General features: G+C 41.7%; 1 protein-coding gene across 1 annotated transcript in view; it reads right to left on the minus strand.

Annotated features, from left to right (window-relative positions):
* Positions 1-22,362, minus strand: part of DCHS2 (dachsous cadherin-related 2) — a 115,643-nt gene that overhangs the window by 3,501 nt on the left and 89,780 nt on the right. Inside the window, exons 14-18 of the mRNA XM_063135089.1 lie at positions 16,667-16,777; positions 10,602-10,813; positions 9,307-9,458; positions 4,637-4,767; positions 58-344 (exon numbers count right to left, since the gene is read on the minus strand). Coding sequence (XP_062991159.1) covers positions 58-344; positions 4,637-4,767; positions 9,307-9,458; positions 10,602-10,813; positions 16,667-16,777 — 893 coding nt within the window. The remainder of the gene's footprint in view (positions 1-57; positions 345-4,636; positions 4,768-9,306; positions 9,459-10,601; positions 10,814-16,666; positions 16,778-22,362) is intronic.

The raw sequence follows: 22,362 nt of genomic DNA on the forward strand, positions 1-22,362 counted from the left end.
ACAGAGGTTTCCATAACAAAAGCTTCAAATTGCCTATTGTAATGTTTGTTTTCTTACCTGGTACACATCCTTAGTAAACAGTGGTGGATTATCATTGACATCTAATAGAAGGATTAGGAGTTGTCCTGTCGTTTGATGCACAGAATCCGAAACACTGATCAACAGTTCAATCTGAGCGATTTCTTCAAAATCTAATGCCTTCACCACTGAGATTATTCCCTTGTGCTGATCTATGGCAAATGTCATCCCAGGATTGCCATCCTCAGCGAAACTGTAGCGAAGAGGTGGGCCCAGGTCCACATCATAGGCCAAAACTTGCATCACAAGGAAGCCAGGTGGAGCATCTACAAGGATCATGCTTAAAAGTGAGACTTAAATGTATCATAACTGTTCTTTGCATGTTTTATATAGTGTAGCCCCCTTTGTAAATGTGATGTTTTTGTTAACAAACTCTATGAGTCCAAAGAAAAAAGGGGGAACATAGTTGGCAAACATGTTATGAATAGTTTAAGCATAGTATTAACATTATCTGGATAACAGTGATATGCTGTCAAATTTTTTAGAGTTGTTGTTGTTGCAAAAAAATTCATTTCCCACATTACAAATCGTAAAACTGATTGGCTCAGTAAGTGGAAGGCATGGCCTTCCCTGACTTCCTGGAGAGAGAAGAAGATAGCATGGCTTTTTAACAAAGCCTTTGATGGTTAAACTCAATGGCACTTTGTTTTAACTGTTTTAACTGGTTTTATTGCTTTTAAATTATATATTGTTTTAACTTGGATCATGGTTTAATTTGTTTTTAACTGTGTATATTTATTGTTTTATACTGTATGTTTTTATCTGTACGCCGCTCTGAGATCTTAATGATATAGGGCGGGATATAAATGTTTTAAATAAATAAATAAATAATAAATAAGTAATCTGACACCTATATGCCAGCCCTGCTTTGCATTTACATTGTGTAAAGTAATTCCAGGATAGGACAAGCCTATTTAACCTTTGAAGTCCTTGCCACAGCAAATGACTAACTAGATCTATAATGTAAGAGTTGAGCGAGAACTCCGTACACTTTGGGTGCTCATATGAGTCCATCATTGCGTGTGCGGGGGGGGGGGGGGGTTGATTGGTTGGTGGGGATGGGAATTGCTAGGAATGAAAAGAAAAAATGGAAGTTAGCAGTTTAGTGGATGGAATTATTCTCCTCTGATATCAGAAGATATTTTAGAGGACGATAATTCTGTCCAGACGTTTCCTGACCAGTCCTAGATCCATTTCAATCAGGTTTCAGGCCTGGTTTTGGAACGGAAACTGCCTTGGTCGCCCTGTGGGATGACCTGTCGGGAGAGAGACAGGGGGAGTGCGACCCTGTTGATTCTCCTGGACCTCTCAGCGGCCTTCGATACCATCGACCATGGTATCCTTCTGGATAGGTTGTCTGAGCTGGGAGTTGGAGGCACTGCGTTGCAGTGGTTCCGCTCCTACTTGGATGGCCGATTCCAGAAGGTGGTGCTGGGGGATTATTGCTCTGTGCCATGGCTCCTAAGCCATGGGGTTCCGCAGGGCTCTATCTTATGCCCTATGCTGTTTAACATATACATGAAGCCGCTGGGGGAGGTTATCCGGAGATGTGGACTAAGGTGTCATCAATATGCGGATGATACCCAGCTCTACCTTTCCTTTTCATCAAATCCAGGTGAGGCAGTGACTGTTCTGAACCAGTGCCTGGGCACAGTAATGGACTGGATGAGGGCTAACAAACTGAGACTCAATCCAGACAAGACGGAGGTACTGTTAGCAGGTGGGTCATCTGTCCAGCGAGGTGATGTTTGCCCTGTCCTGGATGGGGTTGCACTCTCCCTAAAGGATCGGGTCCGTACTTTGGGGGTGCTCTTCGATCCAGAACTGTCACTTGAGGCACAGGTGAACTCAGTGGCAAAGAGCACCTTTTATCAGCTTAGGTTGATATACCAACTACGCCCTTACTGGACAGAGATAGCCTAGCTACAGTTATCCATGCTCTGATAACCTCTCGTTTGGATTACTGCAATGCGTTATACGTGGGGCTGCCTTTGAAAACGGTCCGGAAGCTTCAGCTGGTACAAAACAGAGCAGCCTGTTTACTAACAGGGACTGGCCGGCGAGATCATATTACACCTGTCCTTTTACAACTTCATTGGCTGTCAGTCCAGGTCCAGGCCCGATTCAAAGTGCTGGTATTGACATTTAAAGCCCTAAATGGTTTGGGGCCAGGTTACTTGAAGGAACGCCTCCCTCCCATATGTACCTACCTGGACCTTAAGATTATCTACAGGGGCCCTTCTCCGTGAGCCCCTGCCAAAGGAAGTGAGGCATGTGGCTACTAGGAGGAGGGCTTTCTCCACTGTGGCACCCCGGTTGTGGAATGAGCTCCCCAGAGAGGTCCGCCTGGCGCCTACACTGTACTCCTTTCGTCGCCAGTTGAAGACCTTTTTATTTTCTCAGTATTTTAACACTTAATTTTAACTTAAATTTAAATTTTACTGTTTTAACTCTGTATTTTAATTTTATATCAATTTTGCTGCATGGTTTTTATTCTGGTTGTGCTTTTTATATTATATTTTGTATTTGTGCTTTTAACCTGTTGGTTGTCTTACTATGGTTTTAATTTTTGTTAACCGCCCAGAGAGCTTCGGCTATTGGGCGGTATAAAAATGTAATAAATAAATAAATAAATAAATAAGTCCTTATTTGACACCTAGGGCTGGGGAATGCTGGGAGCTGTAGGACTTTTTCCTGTCTAAATATGCATAGGATTGTGTCCTAAGTACATTATTGATTATCTGGCATGCAAGTTGCACATTCATAGAATCACAGAACAGTAGAGTTGGAAAGGGCCTATAAGGCCATTGAGTCCCCGGCCCCTGCTCAATGCAGGAATCCACCTTAAAGCATCCCTGACAGATGGCTGTCCAGCTGCGTCTTGAATGCCTTTAGTGTGAGCGAGCCCACAACCTCCCTAGGCAATCGGTTCCAAAGTTAATTTCCCAGACTTTTTATGATTTTCATTCACAGCTGTGGTCTTGAAGTTCAGTTTGTCTGAGTGACCTATAGTAACGAAGGGATTTACACACAAACGAAATGCAGATACGCCAAAGCTTCTTTTGGAGTCTTGATGCACCCATGCTGACTTGTGGGTAGCCAATACATACACTTTGGGGAATTACTTGCATCATTTCTATGACTGAAAAACCAAACACAGAAAGAAACCCACTTTCCAGCATTACCTTTAGTTCTATGATACCTGACGCAATAACTCTCTTTCCTGTGGTACTCCTTAATGCCAGCAGTTGAAGTTGCATAGAATGAGTCAGGTCTGAGCTCCTTCACATGTCAGCATTGCTTCAGTACCCAAGAGTGGAGATACTGGTATGGGAAGGAACTATAGGCAGTATCCAATACTCATGGTGACTCTGCTAGTTGTGTTGTGCCAGCGGGTTGCACTGCTAGCCTAACAGGAACTAGCACTTCCTAGAGCAACCCTGGAAATGATCAGAAATGCTCGTTCTCAGAATGGCACGGGTGAGCAAAGCTCCCTTCTGAGATGCTGGTATGGGAAAGAACTATAGGCATTATCCACTATTCACTGTGACTCTGCTAGTTCTGTTGTACCAGCAGGATGCACCGCTAGCACAACAGGAACTAGCACTTCCCAGAGCAACCCTGGAAATGATCAGGAATGCTCGTTCTCAGAATGGCACGGGTGAGCAAAGCTCCCTTCTGAGATGCTGGTATGGGAAAGAACTATAGGCATTATCCAATATTCACTGTGACTCTGCTAGTTCTGTTGTACCAGCAGGATTCACCGTTAGCATAACAGGAACTAGCACTTCCTAGAGCAACCCTGGAAATGATCAGAAATGCTCGTTCCCGGAACGGCACAAGTGAGTAGAGCTCCCTTCTGAGAGCGCCGCTGACATGCCCCATTCCAGAAATGAGCATTTCCACTTATTTCCAGTTGTTTCAGGGACCGCTAGCTTCCCGCTGTGCTAGTGGTAGGTCCTGCTAGCACGAGGGCGGTGTAGGATACAACCCCATGATGTGGGCTCATTCTATGTGACCTCAGACTTTAAGCACTGCTCAGTGGCAGAAAACGGGCAAATCATGCAACAGCAATCATGCAGCAAAAGGGAACACTGGAAGAGATTCTAAGTGCTGGGTGAAAATTGCCTAATATTCAAACACAAACCCCATTCCAAAGTCTTTAGCTGATCGATTGTGAAGTTACTTTAAGTTTCATAACATCAGTGTGCTACTTTTGTCAAGAATAGTATTGTAAAGTTATAAACTGGGAGTGCTGGCATAAGAATTACATTTCTTTCTCCAAAAAGGAAATAGAAATTGAAACTAAATCTCAGGAATTTGACATCTGAGCCTCAGAGCAGTGTCTTTTAACCAATGTTTAGGTATTTAAAGATGGGTAGACTGCACATTATATTATGTGCTGGTTTTAAGTTGCTCACAAATAAAAGCTCAGTAGTCAGCAGAAATAGAATAGAATATTTGCCATAGAATATTTGTTACTCATAAAAAAGAAGTTTGCTTTCCCAGCATAAATTATTAAAAGACAATATTTTAGCTTGGCAGTTGCCACACTTACTTTCAGGGACCTCCACAATGCCTAAGGGCTGGAGAGTTGGAGCATTGTCATTGACATCTAAGACTTGTATTTCTACTGTGCTTGTTGCAAATAGCCTGGGAGTTCCTCTGTCAGCAGCTTGCACAACTAACCTGTTTAAAAAAAATAGTCAAAATGGGATCTGTGTTTTCCAATGGAACTTATAAGACAACAAAATGGGCGGGGGAAGACAAACATGTTCAAAAGGCAAACATATAGGATGAAGAAAAAGCACTGACACCTGTATAGATTTTTTAATTTATAGACCGCCGTGTCACTTCATCCAACAACGCTAAGAACTGTTTAACAGACACATAAGAATAGCAATGCCGACTACCTCACTACCTGTTTTCCCAATTTATGAGAACTTAAGAATAACTTTGTTTAGAGATCTAGATCTGCCATTTGGCAGATCTGTTGGGTATTTGAACATCATCAACATCATCATCATCATTGGTGAACAAGTCCCTTTATGTTTCTGAAAAGTTGGCCTGTGTTGCTTTTAGAGCAGCAATTTTAAGGAGAAAAGTTTGTGACGATCAACTAAAAACGTAAGAAGAGCCCTGCTGGATCAGACCAAGGCTCCATCTAGTCCAGCACTCTGTTCGCACAGTGGCCAACCAGCTGTCAACCAGAAACCCACAAGCAGGACATGAGTGAAATAGCACTCTTCCGCCCATGCTCCCCAGCAACTGGTATATATAGGCTTACTGCCTGCATTGAATATAGGCATCTAGACAGTTGAACTTCTGGATGAGCAATCCTCCATTTCTTAGTATGGTAAGTTTAATTAATTATTTTAACTGACTAATGTATTTTGCTTTGTTCTTTGAGGTGTTTGTTCTCTTTTGTAATGGCTTCAGCTACGCAAAAGAAATGACATTTGGTTTGATTGAGCCAACCAGGCAGTCAATCTAGAGACATCCACACACAACTAGTACCTCGCGTGGTATCCTGGCGTGGACATACATTCAGCCCTGCACTAAGATGTGGATAGCGAGTGTGGAAGGATCACTGGATTGCAGTGGTCGAACAGGTCAAATATCTGCTTCTAAAAGTGCAATCTTATGGTTCTCTGTTGTATATAGAATTGCAGGCTTAGGCTACAATCCTATATGAGCATACCTGGGAGTAAGTCCCATTAAACCCAATGGCATCTCAGAAGACATGCAACATAAACCTCCTTTTAAGTAGAAATGCTCTGGAACTGCAAACACTAGATTGGATGCAGACCAAGTTAGTTGATCTTAGTTCCCATTAAAATCAATGGACATGTGAAGCCATGACAAACTTGTTGAATTGATTTCAATGGGGCCTAAATTCACCTAAAGTAATCTGGATCCAACCCCATTTACTTTACAGATAATAAAAAGTTACAAAACTAACGAATTATTAAATAACTAAAATGTAAAAAGAAAAAGAAAAAAAAGATACTCTTCAAAATAAGATAGGCTTGTGTTGTTGTTATCATTTTTGGATTTTGTAGCCTGCAAGGAAGGGATTTAATTCAAGAACCACAGAGTTCAATAGAAGCTAGAACAAGAGGAGCAGGACTAACGGATGACATTAAGGCTTCACGGATGTCGTGTGTTTTACATATTGTAAATTGGTTTAAATGGGTAAGCAGTACTTTCTCTTTCTCCCTTTAGAAGTATGTATTTTATTGTGAATGTCATTACAATCCGCTTCAAAGCCTGGGATACTGCAAGAATATACATTTGTTAAATAAATATGCAGAATTTGTCTTCCCTTTCATCTTTAACACAATCACTTCCTTTCAAAAGTGACAAACAGCATTGTTTCCCGTTACGCACATGACAGCGCTGAACACACAAAAAAGCTGCAATTTAATCTGTAGAGTCTACTGCCATTCATCTCCCACACTGGTTCTGCTCTGTGAGTTTTTGTGGCTTAAAAATTGTCAGAACACATTACTTGAATTACAGGCTTACATTCAAGTTTGTAAACACGCATAATTTCATAGCTTGTCTAGAACAGCCTCCCCCAACCTGGTGCCCTCTGTGTGTTAGGCTACAACCCTCATCATGCCAGACAGCTTGGGGATGATGGGAGCTGTAGTTCAATGTATATAGAGGGCATCATGTTGGAGCAGGCTGGTCTAGAATGTATATAAATAACATATATATGGAAATATTTAATAAAAAAAAGGCTTCTTGTGTTTCAGTGTAAAAAAAGGAGAGCCTTCATAAAAGCACCTTAAACAAAACTTTCAAATTAAACATCTGTCAGCATTTCCCTCTGAAGCCCCTATTTGAAGGGCCTTAACATTTCCGCCCAAGTTTATTATTTTTTAGGTCAAACAGATCATTTGAATTTTGAAAAAACAAGGCCCATGATTTCTATTTTAAAAACCTGAACACACTACAATTTGCTGTGCGGTGGTTAAAGTCTCCAGATTAAAATTGAGGGAAGGTATTTTAAAAATTCAGTTACATATGAATGCATTTGTGACTGAGTATATTTGTAGTTGGGGATTTTGCAACAAGTTTGGGTGCTGCTTACCTGGGACCCGTTTCCGCTGTTGCGCGGGTGCCAAGAACAAGGGGGAGGAACGGAGCAGGCCAGGCATTACGCCCACATTGCACAGCCTCCAAGCAATTCAGGAGAACCAGGGACAGACAGCACAATGGGGAGCTCTTAGCAAGACAATTAGCAGCATCACTCAGTCCTTCCTAGTGGCTGGAGTCTGGGGAAGCAGACCTGGGAGGGGAGGTTTTCCCTTTGGTCTGGTCCTAAGGCACATAAAGGGAGCTGCCACTTGATTGCCAGCTACATACCCGGGGGCAGAAAGGGGAAACATGCAAACAGTCCACACTATACCATGACCCCAAGTTTCTGGCTCCCCTGGTGTTACTCAGCTCATGGACTGGGAAAGATCAACCAGGATCCTGCCCTATGCCATGCCAAGTTTTGTAAGTTGTAACTAATAAACTGTGGCTATTTTTAACCCATCTTCGACCCTGTGTGATTGCTCCCCCTTCCTGCAGATCCAATCAGAGAGGTGGGTAAGAAATAAATTATTATTATTATTATTATTATTATTATTATTATTATTCATCATCATCATCAACAACAACAAGGATAGTTACATGTTTTGAGAAATGTTTTGAAATCATTATTTTTTTTAAAAAAAAAATGACCAGAAAAGTTCCTCGTCAACCTTCTACGGCCGTGGGTAGTCTTGCGTCTCCCTCCATGTCATTCCACTGACACCCTCCTGCCCCTCTCCAGGGGGCTGGAAGGATGTACACTGCTCCATGCCAATTCCTGAGTGCAAATTATATGGAAGACATGAGGCTATGGTGGGGCTTCATTCTATTAGAAGAAGCTCACCCTGCAGACAATTACAGTAAGGACAACACAAATGGTTTGGGGTCTGGTTCCTCATGCTTTCCATTTCCCTGTGGGGAAAAACATACACATATCTTGTGCCTTGAATAGACATTGCCAGTGCCACTGTATCTTGATTTAACATGTAAACGGGACTGAGAACACTAGAAAATTGGGCATGGGTGTGGGTTTTTTTCAATGCAAAGGAGACAGGTGCAAAACATTAAAATATTATAACCTTCCTGGGATGCAGTGAAATATAATAATTTTCTAGTTAGAGTAATTATGATGGAGAGGAGATGTTTTCGACACAACTGACGGCATGGCAGCCATCTAAGCCCAATGGCTGATATCCTATTGTGCCAATGTGCTCATGGGAGTGACCGCTTGTGCAATGGAGTTTTCTCACTTCTAAAAATAACCAGAAATGTGGGGAAATGCTCACTCTGGTAACGGGGCAGGTCAGTGGAGCTCACAGAAGGTCCCAGCACTTATTTCTGGAGGTATTTTTAGAACTGCAAAAGCCCCTGTAAGCACAATGGTACCAGTGGGGGCAGAGCAGCACGACTTTTATACAGAAGTATCAGCACTCAAGAGAACTGAGATCACTGTTATTATACATAATGTCTGGAAGACTACAGTGATAACCAGGATTTCTTCCCTGAACAACAAAAATGAACCGTCTCAACTGTTCCAGTTCTTAAACTGATTAAAAGGCTAAATTTATGTCACAAAGACCCTGTTCAGATTATATGATAAGCCACGGTGATTAAACATTTTGAGCTAAACATTATGGCTTACTGTGTCATGTGAACCATGACTTAGCGCGTTGTGTGAACCATTCTTAACCATGGTGGCTACATAGCCACGGTTGAAACATATTCACTAACGATTTGCTGCAAAAGGGTTAGTGACCTACCCGTGGCTAAGGCCCTTTCTACACCTAAGGATTATCCCAGAAAAATGGAGGGATTGTCCCTGCCTGCTCCTGGGACCCCCTGTGTGTCTTTGCATGCACAGGGATGATTCTGGGACAATCCCTGGAAAAAAAGTAGGTGTAGAAACGGCCTTAGTGTGTTGTCTCAACAGACTCATTAACACCTTGGAAGCTTACACAGTGAGCATACTTCCATGTATCAATAGCCAATTCATTAGGGTTATGTATTTTGTGACCTTTAGAACTAATAGAAGTATTGTTGTATTATACTGTGGTTTGCATACGTTTAGGGTGTCAACAGGATGTCATCAAGAGCCATGCCAAACAAGATATGCTATAGACCTTCTATACATTATCCACAAACCTATATGATGAAACGTCTTCATGGTCAAGGATTGTATTTGTTGATATAATTCCTTGTGCTGAATCAATGACAAATACATCATTAGTGTTGCCAGATAAAACTGAATATTCAATTTCTCCATTAAGCCCACTGTCAGAGTCTGTTGCATAGATCTGTATGGGAACAAAACCAATGCTTATTCTGAGTTAGCAAACTACACATTCTGGAACAGAAATGGGTCTAGCATGTACATGCATAAATGCCATCTTGCCAGTTGGGTGTGCTTTGTCTATGCTGCTGCTCCGTTTGTCTTTGTCACAGAATATTGGACTTATTTTCATCACATACGTGAGACAGTAAGTGCAGGTATAGTTCAGAAGTGCTGGATCACAGCCTATGAAACTCCTTCCAGCAAGGGATCATCCATACCTACTGTACTACTGTAGCTCAGACTTGATGCTGCCGCAATGGCACATGTAGTAGCCTACCTGGCCCATGTGGAGCACTCTTAATCCCAAGATTCAGGTGGGCAACAGGAAGGGGATTGGCATGCAAGGAGGAAGGCATGATGGGAGGGTGTGTGCAATCCGACAGCCTGCTCCCTATACTTCGGTTCTAGTCTGACATTTAACCTATGGCCGTATTTTTCACAGATATTCAGCAGGTTTCTTTCTTAATTTTGTGGAGGTCACTGTTCTTTCTACTGCCGTGCTGAAGCTCAGTACTTGCCAGAGTTAACAGCAATTTTCATTTCAAGGTTTACATTTATCCTTTATCCTTCCATCTGCCCTTAAAGAGACAAGATATTCAGCCATTGGGGAGCCTTGGGAGAAGGGGTGAATTGGGCCAGTTCACATGAGCGTAAGGGCGTTAATAAACTACAGGGGCTTCCTAAGCACCTTGTGTGTGCCAGTTAGATTTACCCTGTTGTGACAACCGAACCCACCAAGGGTGGTTGGTTGGTTGGGGAGATTAATGAACCATCCAGAACGTATAGCCGATTTTAGGGTTGCTGGTTTGTTAACCAACCACTCAACCATGCAGAGCGCTTAGGAAGTCACTGTAGCTTATTAACCACCCTGCAATTGTGCGAACCAGGCCAGGAGGTGCGACTAACAACAGGTATTTCAAAACGATCCTACCACAGAAAATTCACTTAAATGCATTAACCTGTTTGAGACGTGACAGAAGCCCTATGGAGGTGTTCCAAAGAGTGTTGTCTCTACAAGCGATGAGGGGGAGTGAGCATGAGTGTCTTAGCTCTGACCCTGTCATCATATTGAAGGAAAATATTTTAAACATAAGATTGAGGTTACCTGCATGATGTACATGTTGTAGACCTGGCCTTCCCAAACTGATGTCTTAAAATAGCTTTTCTCAAATTGAGGTGCATTATCATTCACATCTTGTATCAATACTGTCACGCCACACACTGCTGAAGTCAAACCATTTTCAGCTAAGACTGCAAAATGCACTTTTTTCCTGACTTCATAGTCAAGAAATTCAGCTTGTTTTACCGTGATTTCACCTGTTTTGTTTAATGAAAACAAAGAGAAAAAAACCTTATATATTCATGAACTTATACAGAGATAGATATAGATAGGAAGACAGACAGACAGACACACACAGTGTGTGTGTGTGTGTGTGTGTGTGTGCATTTTGCATAGTAGACTCTGAGAACGTAAATGGTAAATACGTGTGCAAATGAAAGAGAAAATAAAAGACAACTGTAGCGGGATATTCTCTTTTTAACCATTTTAAATTGGAGATCTACAGGGTTTGTTTCCTCACCTCAATCATTTTCTAAATCACTCTTCAGAAATGAAAACCTTAATGTCAATTTGCCGAAAGAAAAAAAGCAATCTTAAAAAATCTTAATAAAAGCAATCTTACCAAGCAATGACATGAAAGTGGGACAACATCTGCTCTTTATTAGTCCCACTCAAGATGCTCAGCAGCCAAAGAAAGGCTGATCAAGAAGGTCCAGGGGAGAGCTGATCGCATACTCTTTATCTTGGTGAAACATTGCTAACCTAGAAGCCAACATTTACAAGGCAGACAATCCACAAATATGTGTCTCTCCCCAATGGGTCGACTCTAGAACACTTTGCGATGGTGCATTTCAGTGAACCAATTCATTATTCACTGGCAGTTTTTCTGACATTTTAGTACAACGGTGGGGAACCTCTTTCAGACCAAAGGTCAAATTCAATTACGATGAAGTTCTCAGGGATTAAATTCCAGTGGTGGTCTGGGCCAAAGGAAAAATGAGGTAAGGCCAAAAATGCCAGCATATTTTAGCTTAAAGTTCTTACTGCCAGTAACTAAACCTCAGAATTGGTATTTAAATGGGAAGGACTGCAACACCCCACCCCACCCCCAAAACCCAGGAATTCACCAAACTATTGCTGGTTGGGGAAACGGAGGCATGTTGATCTAGTGAACCCCAGAGGGGCAGACTGTGACCCCAGGTGTCATGTTTCCCAATACCTTATTGCCTTATTGGGAGACAATAAAGAGGTCTGCCATGTAATCTGCAAAGCTTTATTCAGGCAATAAACATTTCTTCCTACCTGAAGGGAGTCGAACCTCTAGGAACTTTCCTCTAGGCAAAACTATGCATGCTAAGCAAGACAATTGTCCTTTCAAGAAAAACGGGAAGTCTTTTTCCAGAACGCTTTAACTTCAGGGAGGCTGGTTCTGAAGAAGCCGTTGGCGAGAAGCTAGCTGGGTTGACCTTCTCTCACCTTTCTTTAGCTCTGCCCATTTGAGTCTGCACCATACTCTAGGATCAGCTAGCCTTGAAGTGCCCTCCCCCTCGGAAGAATACTGATTTCCCATAGACTGTGTGTTGTTTACACTTTCAGAGATAAGGTCTGGTGAAAGTTCATTCCCAGCTGGTGAAGAGCCCATGAGAGTCACCTCCTTCAATCCCTTTATAGGCTGGTATGTTTCTGGTGCCATCTCTTCTGCTTCAGAATCTGATTCTGATTGATTGCCTGAAACTCCTTCCCGCAGCCTAAGGGGAACAGGCCTAGTCATGACACCAGGAGGGCTAGATTTACAAGGCCTAGTCATGACACCAGGCCTGAGATTCCCCACCCGTTTTAGTACATAACGTACTCTACTTGCCTAGATTACCCTTCCATCAAGGTGACATGAGCAGCACTTGAAGAAGGGTCTTATTTATTTCATGTAATCATAGAATAGTAGAGTTGGAAGAGGCCTAAAAGGCCATCAAGTCCAAATTACATTTATATCGGGCCTGTTCAGACAACACGCTAACCCATGGTTAGGCCGCTAACCCTTTTGCAGCAAACGGTCAGTGAACGTGTTTAAACCATGGTTAGGAATGCTTCACATGTTTTGCTCAAAATGCTTAACAACTGTGGCTTAGCGTGTCGTCTGAACAGGGTTGTTGTGCCTTTCTTGCATCATGGAACTCAAGGTGGCCTATATAGGATTACCAGGCAGTCTCCTATCCACGCACTGACCAGAGCCTGTCCTGCTTCACTTCGCTTCAGAAAGGCAAATGTATCATGAGCCTTTTGACAATGCTCTGGGACCAGTCTATTATTTATTCAGTATGTATTATTAGCATTTCTATACTGCTTTAAAATGCCATCAAGGCAATGGACAATTATTTAAAGTAATAAAACCGTGAAGCAATAAAAGCAAGAACATTAAAAATGGTAAAAAAAAATTAAAACATTAAACTACACATTTTAAAAGGCTAAACAACCCCTAATCCTTTTCACCCAGAAGGTTGCAGCCAATCATAGTTCTTGAGGGAGCACAGTCTATAGTTTGGAAGCTATACAGAAATGGGCCTCTGTGGGTAATGGCACCCTCAAAGGTCTGTTTGACACTTTCCAAAGAGGTGGCCGTGTTAAGTCTCTCGCGGGAAACGCAATGCAAGTAACAAAGTTATTGTTATTTATTAACCATAAATCTGTTCTTCAATGCGCACAGGAGACTCCTCACTGCATTTGTGCACCATTACTCTTTATTCTTTCAGAAAAATATTCAAAATTATGCCACATTATAAGCAGAGTCACTTGCAGCACATTTAGTTCATACTGGCTGGTTATGTTTATGTCACAAAGCAGAAACCCCCCAGCCTGATCGAGCTGTCGTACCTGCAGGAAGTGGGTCAGGCAGAAATAGGGGTTCCTGGCCCCCTGGCTGACACAGCCACTGTCCTCCCCTCTATAAGGAGCGGAGGGGGGCGAAGTCCTCTATGTGAGCTCTCCCAGACAGGCTTATGCAGAGCCTGCTCTGGGCAAAGATGCCAGCAGCCAGGTGAGCTGACAGTACAATGCCTCTGGGCATTGCAAGAGAAAGGTCTGTCAGTCTCAGCAAAGATTGCTCAGGAATATACCCCCATGTCACATTTTCTGGGCGGCAGGGGGAAAGTGGCACCTCCCCTGACAAGTTAGAAAGAGGGCTTTGGCAGGCGCCACAAGCACCAACTCCAATTAAATTACCGGTTTTATGTAGGGTACAGGTGTGCAACTTTGAGTCCAGGGGGTTGGACTTAATGGCCTTATAAGACCCTTCCAACTCTACTATTCTATGACTCCATGATTCCGGCCCCTTAGAGGTCCCAACATTGTTCAGAAGGACATACCTCCTTCACTTGGTCTCACCCCCTTTCCCTCAACCACTATCTTCAGATGTTTCCCCAGCTTTTCCATGATCCACCACCCTTTCTCAAAGGTTTAGTTACTGTCAATGACCCTGTTCAGATGACACACTAATCCACTATGATTAAGCACTTTGAGCTAAACATTATGGCTTGACGTGTCATGTGAACCATTCCTAACCATGGTAGCTACATAACCAGTTTAAACACGCTCACTGTTTGCTGCAAAAGTTTAGTAGCAAGGGTTTATCCATGGTTTAGTGTGTTGTCTGAACAGGCCCATTAAGAGCTTTAAGCTAAAACATGTTGCTATTTTTTATATTTTGGCCCTGCCCCTTTTTGTCTTTGGCCCCACCCACTACTGGGAAACACCCTCCGAGAACAACTCTGAAATGGAATGTGGCTCTCAGTCTGAAAGAAGTTCTGCATCCCTTGCGTAGGCGCATATAAGATGGACCAGGAAGGAGCAGAGTGTATGGATTTTGGCCAAGGGCAGGGCAGCTTAGCCTCACCACACAATAACGGATTGTTTAATCAGCTATCCCACCTTTGAGTGTCTGGAACTGTGGCCCCAGTGTCATATTATGGGCTAAGAGGCATGCAGTTGCTGCTTGGGCCATCCTACTCAGTAATTACCCAGTTACAATTCTATTGTGCACATACTGGTACTCTGGTGTCACATCATTTGCAAAGCTTCATTGCCGCCCAGAGATTTGTAAACCGCCCAGAGAGCTTTGGCTATGGGGTGGTATATAAATGCAATAAATAAATAAATAAATAAATAAATAAAGCTCAAGATGAGGCTGAATGCATGTAGAGCACCCAGAAGCTTCCATCTTTCCAGTCATGCCTCAGAATAATTTAAGTGAACCTTCGCAATAGAACTATATTTCTGTGGGGCTATGAAAGATGCCCTGATTATTGTGACAGCACAAAAAAACAACACACACACACACAAACATCATGACTCTGCTGTATCAGGAACACAGTTGTTGAAAACCTCTTATGTAAATGTTCCCAAATGTGTACTTGATTTAGATTAAATAAGACAGTCATGTTAATAAAATAATTGATTATTAAAAACATACTTGAGGTTTAACTAAGCAGTAGATCTCGCTTTCCACAGTCAGAAGGAAGTTATGTTTTCAGCAATCAGCTGGTATTAATTTAGCACACAGCAACTTTACTCAAAAAATCTAGCCTGTGGATGGTTTACGTGAAAATCTTTTAAAAAGACATACTTTTATGTTTCAATGCATTTTCCACAAATACAGAGAATGTTTACAACCCTTCTCACATCAATATTTGTAACACTGTTGATGTTAAATACTGAATATGAAAACCTCCACATTAAGCTCTCTATGGAGTTCGATAATTAAAAATTGATGTGAAGTTCACAACTGCTCCCCCTGATTGAACACAACTGATGTCTGACAGATTTTCTTTTGGAATATTTTACTGAATAGCACAGTCAAGTTAATCAACAAGTGTCAATTGATTTATTGAAGATTTAGGATTTTAAAAAATCTAACAGGAATTTGGAGGGGGAAATGCCTTTGTGACATTCTTATACAAATAGACTTCTACATACAATGTATAAATATTTATTTATTTATTGCATTTATATCTCACCTTTTGTCCTCCAAGAAACCAAGGTGGTATACTTAATCCTCCTCCTCTCCATTTTATCCTCGCAACAACAACCCTGTGAGGTAGGCTGGGCTGAGAGTCTGTGGCTGGCCCAAGTCACCCAGTGGATTTCCATGGCTGAGTGGGGACTAAAACCTGGATCTCCCAACTCCCAGACACTACTACACCACACAGGCTTGTCCACCCACATCCCCACCCTTGGAATACCTTGGAGATAACTTCCTTTCCATCACAATGTCAGCCAAAAAGTGGCCACTTGTGAAATATTGGGGAGCATACAGAAAGCCATTCTTAAAAGCCCAGTCCCTAATTCAGAATTCTCTTCTGAGTTTCAAGAAAACTCAGTGCTAAGGCCCCTTGCTACATTATGCTGGCGATGTGAACGCCACTATACTACAGATCCTTTTTGCACCACCAAAATACTATGCGAAGCCTCGGGCCACATTGCAGGAGTCTCCTCTACTTCTGTGCATAGTCATTCTTGAAACAGGGCCAATGCTGGCGTAGGAAGGAGTTTGAGCTACCTCTCTGTAACCTCAGAAGGATTAAGAAGACGCTTTAGAGCCATTCTGTAAGTTGTGCTGTATGAAGTGGTATAGTGATTTTGGGAAGGTGGCACATCACATTTTTTTTAAAAAAAATTTTTACTAAAACTTCTTTGCATCAGAAAAGTAGCACAGGCTGCTTACTGGGACTGGCCATTTTGAATACAGTTTCAAAGAACGATTTTGAAAACCTTCTTATAAAAACCTATTCAGAATCAATTGGGATCCTTTTTCTCACCTAGGGGTGAGAAAACAATGTTACTGATCTCACTCCATCACTAATATCATCACAGAAGGATGAATCAAGCACTGAATCGACGGACTGCTTTTGTAGAAAAGCAATCGTAAGAACATTTGATTTCACCAACACATCTTTGTTAAGTTTAAAGGCCAAAAGCCAGCTTCTACTGGCACTTAAATAAACTAACACTAACCACTGAGATAATGTTTATACAAAAGTAATCACAATTCCAATGTGGAAAATATTTTACTAAAGCCTCAAATGGTTTTAGAACAGATGCAGATAAATAGGCTTGTTTACCCATGATGGGATGGATGTAGAAAATATCTTCATGTTCACTGATGATTCTGTGCTTCAAATTCTTTCCCATCAAACTATGGTCATTAGCAACTACAGTTAAAACAGAGGTACCTACAAAAACAAGAATGTTTTGCAGTGACTAAAACTTGGAAATATGTTATCTTAACCAGTTATTAATTTATTCCACAAGAGGTTGAACTTAGCCATCCATCTCCTATCTCAAAAAACATTTCACATTGTTTATATAGTGATATAATGAGAACTGGTATTATTGTGTCCTTTATAATGGTGCTTGTCAGGCTAATCTACCACACATATTCCTCAGACTAATTCTTGAACATTAGCATTTCATATTTTGGCCAAATAAGAAGCAGGTCTAAAAACAGGAGAAGAAAGAGGAGAGCAAGAAAGATTACAAATGCTGTTGGAATTTGTTAATTCCAAGAACTGGGCACCTTAAAATTTAGACAGGAACATTATAGAAATTTTCAAGTACATAAGAAGTAGAGACGGGTGGCTTTCTCTGGATCTGCTCTTCTGTGGGTTCACCTGGACCAGCATTCTGCACCACTTTCCGTCCTTCTGATTTAACATGAAGAAGTTCTCAAATTAATTCTGAAACTGGCACAAGCATAAATTGCCACAGCTTTGATTTCCTTTCATTTTTTTCTTGCCGTTTCTCACTCTGGGGCTATTTAGATAACACACTAACCCACCCTCAGTGGTTCAGTGTGAGTTGTTGTTGAACCATGGGTTAGTGTGTTATCTGAACATCCACAGTGTAGCTTAGTTTCTTGAGCAAGCCACCTTGAGAACTCATGGTTTGTTGTTGAGTTGTTCAAGGTGGTTCACAAACCACCCTGTGAACATTCAGACAACAAGTAACCACAGTTCAGCAAACAAGCCATGGTTCAACAGCAACCTATGCCCAACCACTGAGCGAGCTTTAGAGTGCTGTCTGAATGGCCCCTCTATTTTACCAATGTAAACAAGCAATTATTGGTGAAAGACAGTAAAACACAACATTTAGGAGCACATGATCACAGGGGCAGAGGAGTACATGATCACACAAGATAAAGATTTCCATTCTACATTGTGTTTTATCAATGTGTGCAAGCACAGTAAGACAGATGGCAAAAGCTTAACAGAATGAAATGAAAGTGGTGGCAAATTGTGGAATCTAAAAATCAAAATGGAAGAACAGAAGATTTCATTAGCTAATGAAATCTTCTGTTCTTCCATTTTGATTTTTGGACTCTACAATTTGCCACCACTTTCATTTCATTCATTGAAACCCCCAAATCCGGAGAGAAATTTGATGAGCAGAATTTAAGCAGCCCGACTAAAAATGTTGCCGTTAGAACAGGGGAAAAAATCTTTTCTGACGGTGCTACTGTGAGAAGAAAAATAAACAAAGGTAGTCTAGTTTCCAAGAACTGCAAAACTACTTTTTCTCAAACAGACCCCCACCTATATTGCAGTTACACTGCATGGCAATCATATCACATGGCAAACTGTTCTTTTAAAATGAGGTATTTCTAAGGGCGTTTGTGATAGGACATGCAGGTCGAAATGGGGTGTTCAAACAGTTCAAAGAGAAAATTTTTAAATTCCACTGGGTTACACTTTTCCAGTGTGGTGAGAATTAGCCTTGAGATGTTTCACACAGATATGCACAGTTTTTTATTAACATCAAAAGAAGTATACCATTCACAGAGATCGCTAAATCCAGAAGAAAAGTGATCTATCATAGAAAAAGCATGAAGTAAACAACCGTTCTGTTTGCAGTCTAAGCGGGAAGAATAAACAAAGCATGAGACATTATCCTAACCAAACACATCACGTTTAACTGTGACTAAGTTTAAAAAACATTTACCAAGATACGTTTTTGTTAAGATTTCATCAAGATTTATCAAGATTAAAGCACTGAGAACTTTAGCCAGTTGTGAAACTCATTCGGTAACATGGCAAATGATTTTAATCAGTTGTGATGGATTCAGGTTACTGTACATTGACCTTTTGCAAAAGAGATTTTATTATATTACAGGAAACATTCTGTAAATACAAACAGACTTACATTTGGGGCAGGAATATACCAACTTTGTAGCTTGGTTTGCAGCTAATGTTAGCTGCCTTGCTATTTGCTTCTAAGCGAGCAACGTAAGTAATAGCATCAATATAGAAATCAATATAGTAACTACACATGATGCTATTGCAAGGGTTCTGATGTTTATGGAAAACTGCAAACAGAAAATATGAATGATTTGAATGAACACAGTAGTGAAAAAAGGGGGAACTGATCGGTGTGCAAAACCAGAAATTAAACATGGGTGCTCACGTTCTGACTACTCGCCAGAGTCACTGCCACTACTTCCTAGAAAACCTGTCCCACAAACACACTCTAAAAGCTTTCAGACAAAAAGATCTATTCTCATGTATAAATGATGTACACTGAACATGTTGAAACAGCAGAATAGCAATTCACTTCCTTGCCGCCATGCGTTTGCCATAATTGTTAGATGCTGCATATATTACAACGTGCACAGGAATAATAGGCACCATTGACCTCCCCAAGATTCAGAATAGTAAGGGCTGCACATAATTGTGTGCATTTGGGGGGTGGGGGGGTTACATTCCATTAAGATGTTATAAGTGTAGCTCCCTCCCCCTGGCAATTAAATGTTGCAGCGTATCCCTGATCTGCATGTTACCTGAGGAGGCTGTTGGTTCATGATCAAAGTAGTTTTCCTGCTGCAGAGGGGGGGCAACTGAGGTCCGCTTCAGGAAGGGGGGAAGTGTGTATTATTATTTTTCAGGGTAAGGTTTTGCTTTCCTCAAAAGAACTGCAGGCCACCTTGCTGTCTCCTTCCCCAGGTCTCCCTCCACATCCTCTGCTCCTCCTCCAGCCTTTTTCCTCCCCTCCGCCTCTGCATGTGTTTCCTACTTCCTCCTCCCTTCCTTCCAATTGTAACTTTGTTCTTCCCCTTTTCCCTCTTGAGCTTTGACCCACCCTGTCCCCTTTTCCCAACTCAAACACGGCTACATTAAAACGTTGGGTTTCTCCACTTGGGTGCCTATATTAATAGTGGCACCTGGTTAAACAGAGCAAAAGAAAGGACCAGAATGCTATTCAGAGGAACCTATAAAGCAGCCTTTCCCAAATAAGAGTCCCCCAGCCAGCATGCTGATTGAGGATGTTGGGACTTATAGTTTGTTTGTTTGTTTAAAATGTTTAGACCACCCTTCAATACTAAATCACAGGGTGGTGTGCAAAAATCCATTAAAACAACAATTAAAATAAAATGGCCATTCAACACATCTGGACGCCACAGGTTGGGTAACGCTGCGAGAGAGCTTATCCTGCGAACAGCTACTCTCCAAGGGCCTCTTCTCATGATAAAACCGACAGGTCCCCACATTTCCATTGTGGTTTACCCTGAAAATTTCCTTAGCTTGCTTTAATCAAAACTATCTGAATTTACTCCTATTTATGTTTATTACTATTTAGCAGCAGGCTGTTTCTATTCTCTTACCACAACCCCTTGGGGTATTTCCATAATGTCAAACTACACCCCTTACAAGGTCTTATTTGTAACAGACCATTTCAATATCAGATTAACTCATTGGATTCTAATAATTGCATGCATATCTACTAAAAGAATCTAACGTTTGTGTGAGAACGTTGGTAGTATTGAGCTTGGGAAATCACCATATAGTTTCACCATACACATACACACACACACACACACACACACACACACACACACACACACACAGGTTAAAGAGCCATAAAGTCCTGTGATGGAGCAAAAAATAAGAAATGAAGAAACCGTGGTTAATAGCACCTTGTCTCCAAATGAAAACCTGCTGGTTCAAGCAAGCAAGAGTAAGGCATGAAGCACAAATCGTGCTCAACTGATTTAAACGCACATGCACATCTCAAACTGATTGCCTTTAATAGAGGGTGAAAATTATATTTGCACACTCTAGAGATTATAAAAAGGACTTCGCTGATTGCAACTCATTATCTAGATGAACAATAGTACTAGCTCTAATTAAAGTTGCATAGAGGTGCTGTCACAGTAGGAAAAGGCAAAGAACTTTCAAAGTGCAATAAATTACACTGCTCAAGGCACCATAGGGATTGAACCTTCTATCAACCAGGGGTATTTAAATAATACATCCCCACCACCAACACTTCAGTTCTTGTTCCTATGTAGATCTACTGATTTCACAAAAACTCATTGCAGGTTATTTGTGAGTTGTACAGCCCAAATAATTTTTACCCTTGTTTACTTGAACGCAGGCAAGGCCCACTAATTTCAATGGGACTTATTTCCAAGTAAGGATGTTTAGGACTGCAGCCTTTGAGAGCAATCCTAAGTGAGGTGGGGATAAGGAATAAAGTGGTGGGTTGGCCACCTCTTCAAAAGCCCTGCTAGCTTAAACGATGGAATTCACTACCACAGGATGTAGTGATGGCCACCAATTTGGATGGCTTTAAAAGGAGGTTGGATAAATTCCTGGAGGACAAGACTATCAATGGCTACTAGTCCTGATGGCTAAGTGCAACCTCCAGTATCCGAGGCAGTAAGCCTGTTTGCACCAGTTGCTGGGGAACATGGGTGGAAGGGTGCTGTTGCATCGAGTCCTACTTTGTTGGTCTCTGGTCGACAGGTGGTTGGCCGCTGTGTGATCAGAGTGCTGGACTAGATGGCCCCTCGGTCTGATCCAGCATGTCTCTTCTTATGTTCTTTGAGTGGGAGGTGTGGAGGGGCAGCTTTACCAGGCTATTCAGCCTGATGGATCTTGGTTTTTTTAACTCCCCCACCCCCACCATTGAAACCAGAGTGATGTAGCTGAGGGGGTCCAGCAAATCCAAATCCACCTACACCAGCGGTTCTCAACCTGTGGGTCGGGACCCCTTCGGGGGTCGAACGACCCTTTCACAGGGGTCGCCTAAGACCATCGGAAAACACATATTTCCGATGGTCTTAGGAAACTGTATTGACTGAACTATATCATGTATCATCTTTTGTATTATTAAAGCTATTGTTATGTATTATTTTCATTAGCAAACCATCCCATGACAATGGATCGTGTAGAGAAGAACGAAAATAATTTTATGGTTGGGGGGTCACCACAACATGAGGAACTGTATTAAAGGGTCGCGGCATTAGGAAGGTTGAGAACCACTGACCTACACCCTGCAGAAACATAGCTGCCAGTAAATTTGCAGCCCCGGAGTTCTCCACAGGTTAACTGGGACTTCTGGGGCAGACATCAACCCCGTCTGGCAGAGCGGTTAGAATTGCTGCGCCCTTCTACTTTGACACCTTGTTTTATGTATACTGAGCAGGAAGCTTTGAAATATCTATTATCTATGGAGTTTTTTCAGACCTAGGGCTTTCCAGAGTTGGAAATGATAGATAACAGAACACACATACACAGGACTCACACCAGAAACTATCCGTAACGTAAAAGCAACTGATTTGGGATATACGCTGAGAGATGCAGCTACACAAACATGATTCAATTGGGATTTTGTTCTGAGGAATCCAGGACAATGCAAAGCATAAACATTTCCACCATCTTCCTGACTTCAGATATTACACAGATAATCAAAGCCATCTAGGAGGAGTTAATGGTAGAATATATCACTGAGAATGCAGAAATACGGCATTCAAGATCACAGT

The sequence above is a fragment of the Elgaria multicarinata genome, chromosome 10 (genome assembly GCF_023053635.1).
Source record: "Elgaria multicarinata webbii isolate HBS135686 ecotype San Diego chromosome 10, rElgMul1.1.pri, whole genome shotgun sequence".
NCBI classification, from domain to species: domain Eukaryota; kingdom Metazoa; phylum Chordata; class Lepidosauria; order Squamata; family Anguidae; genus Elgaria; species Elgaria multicarinata.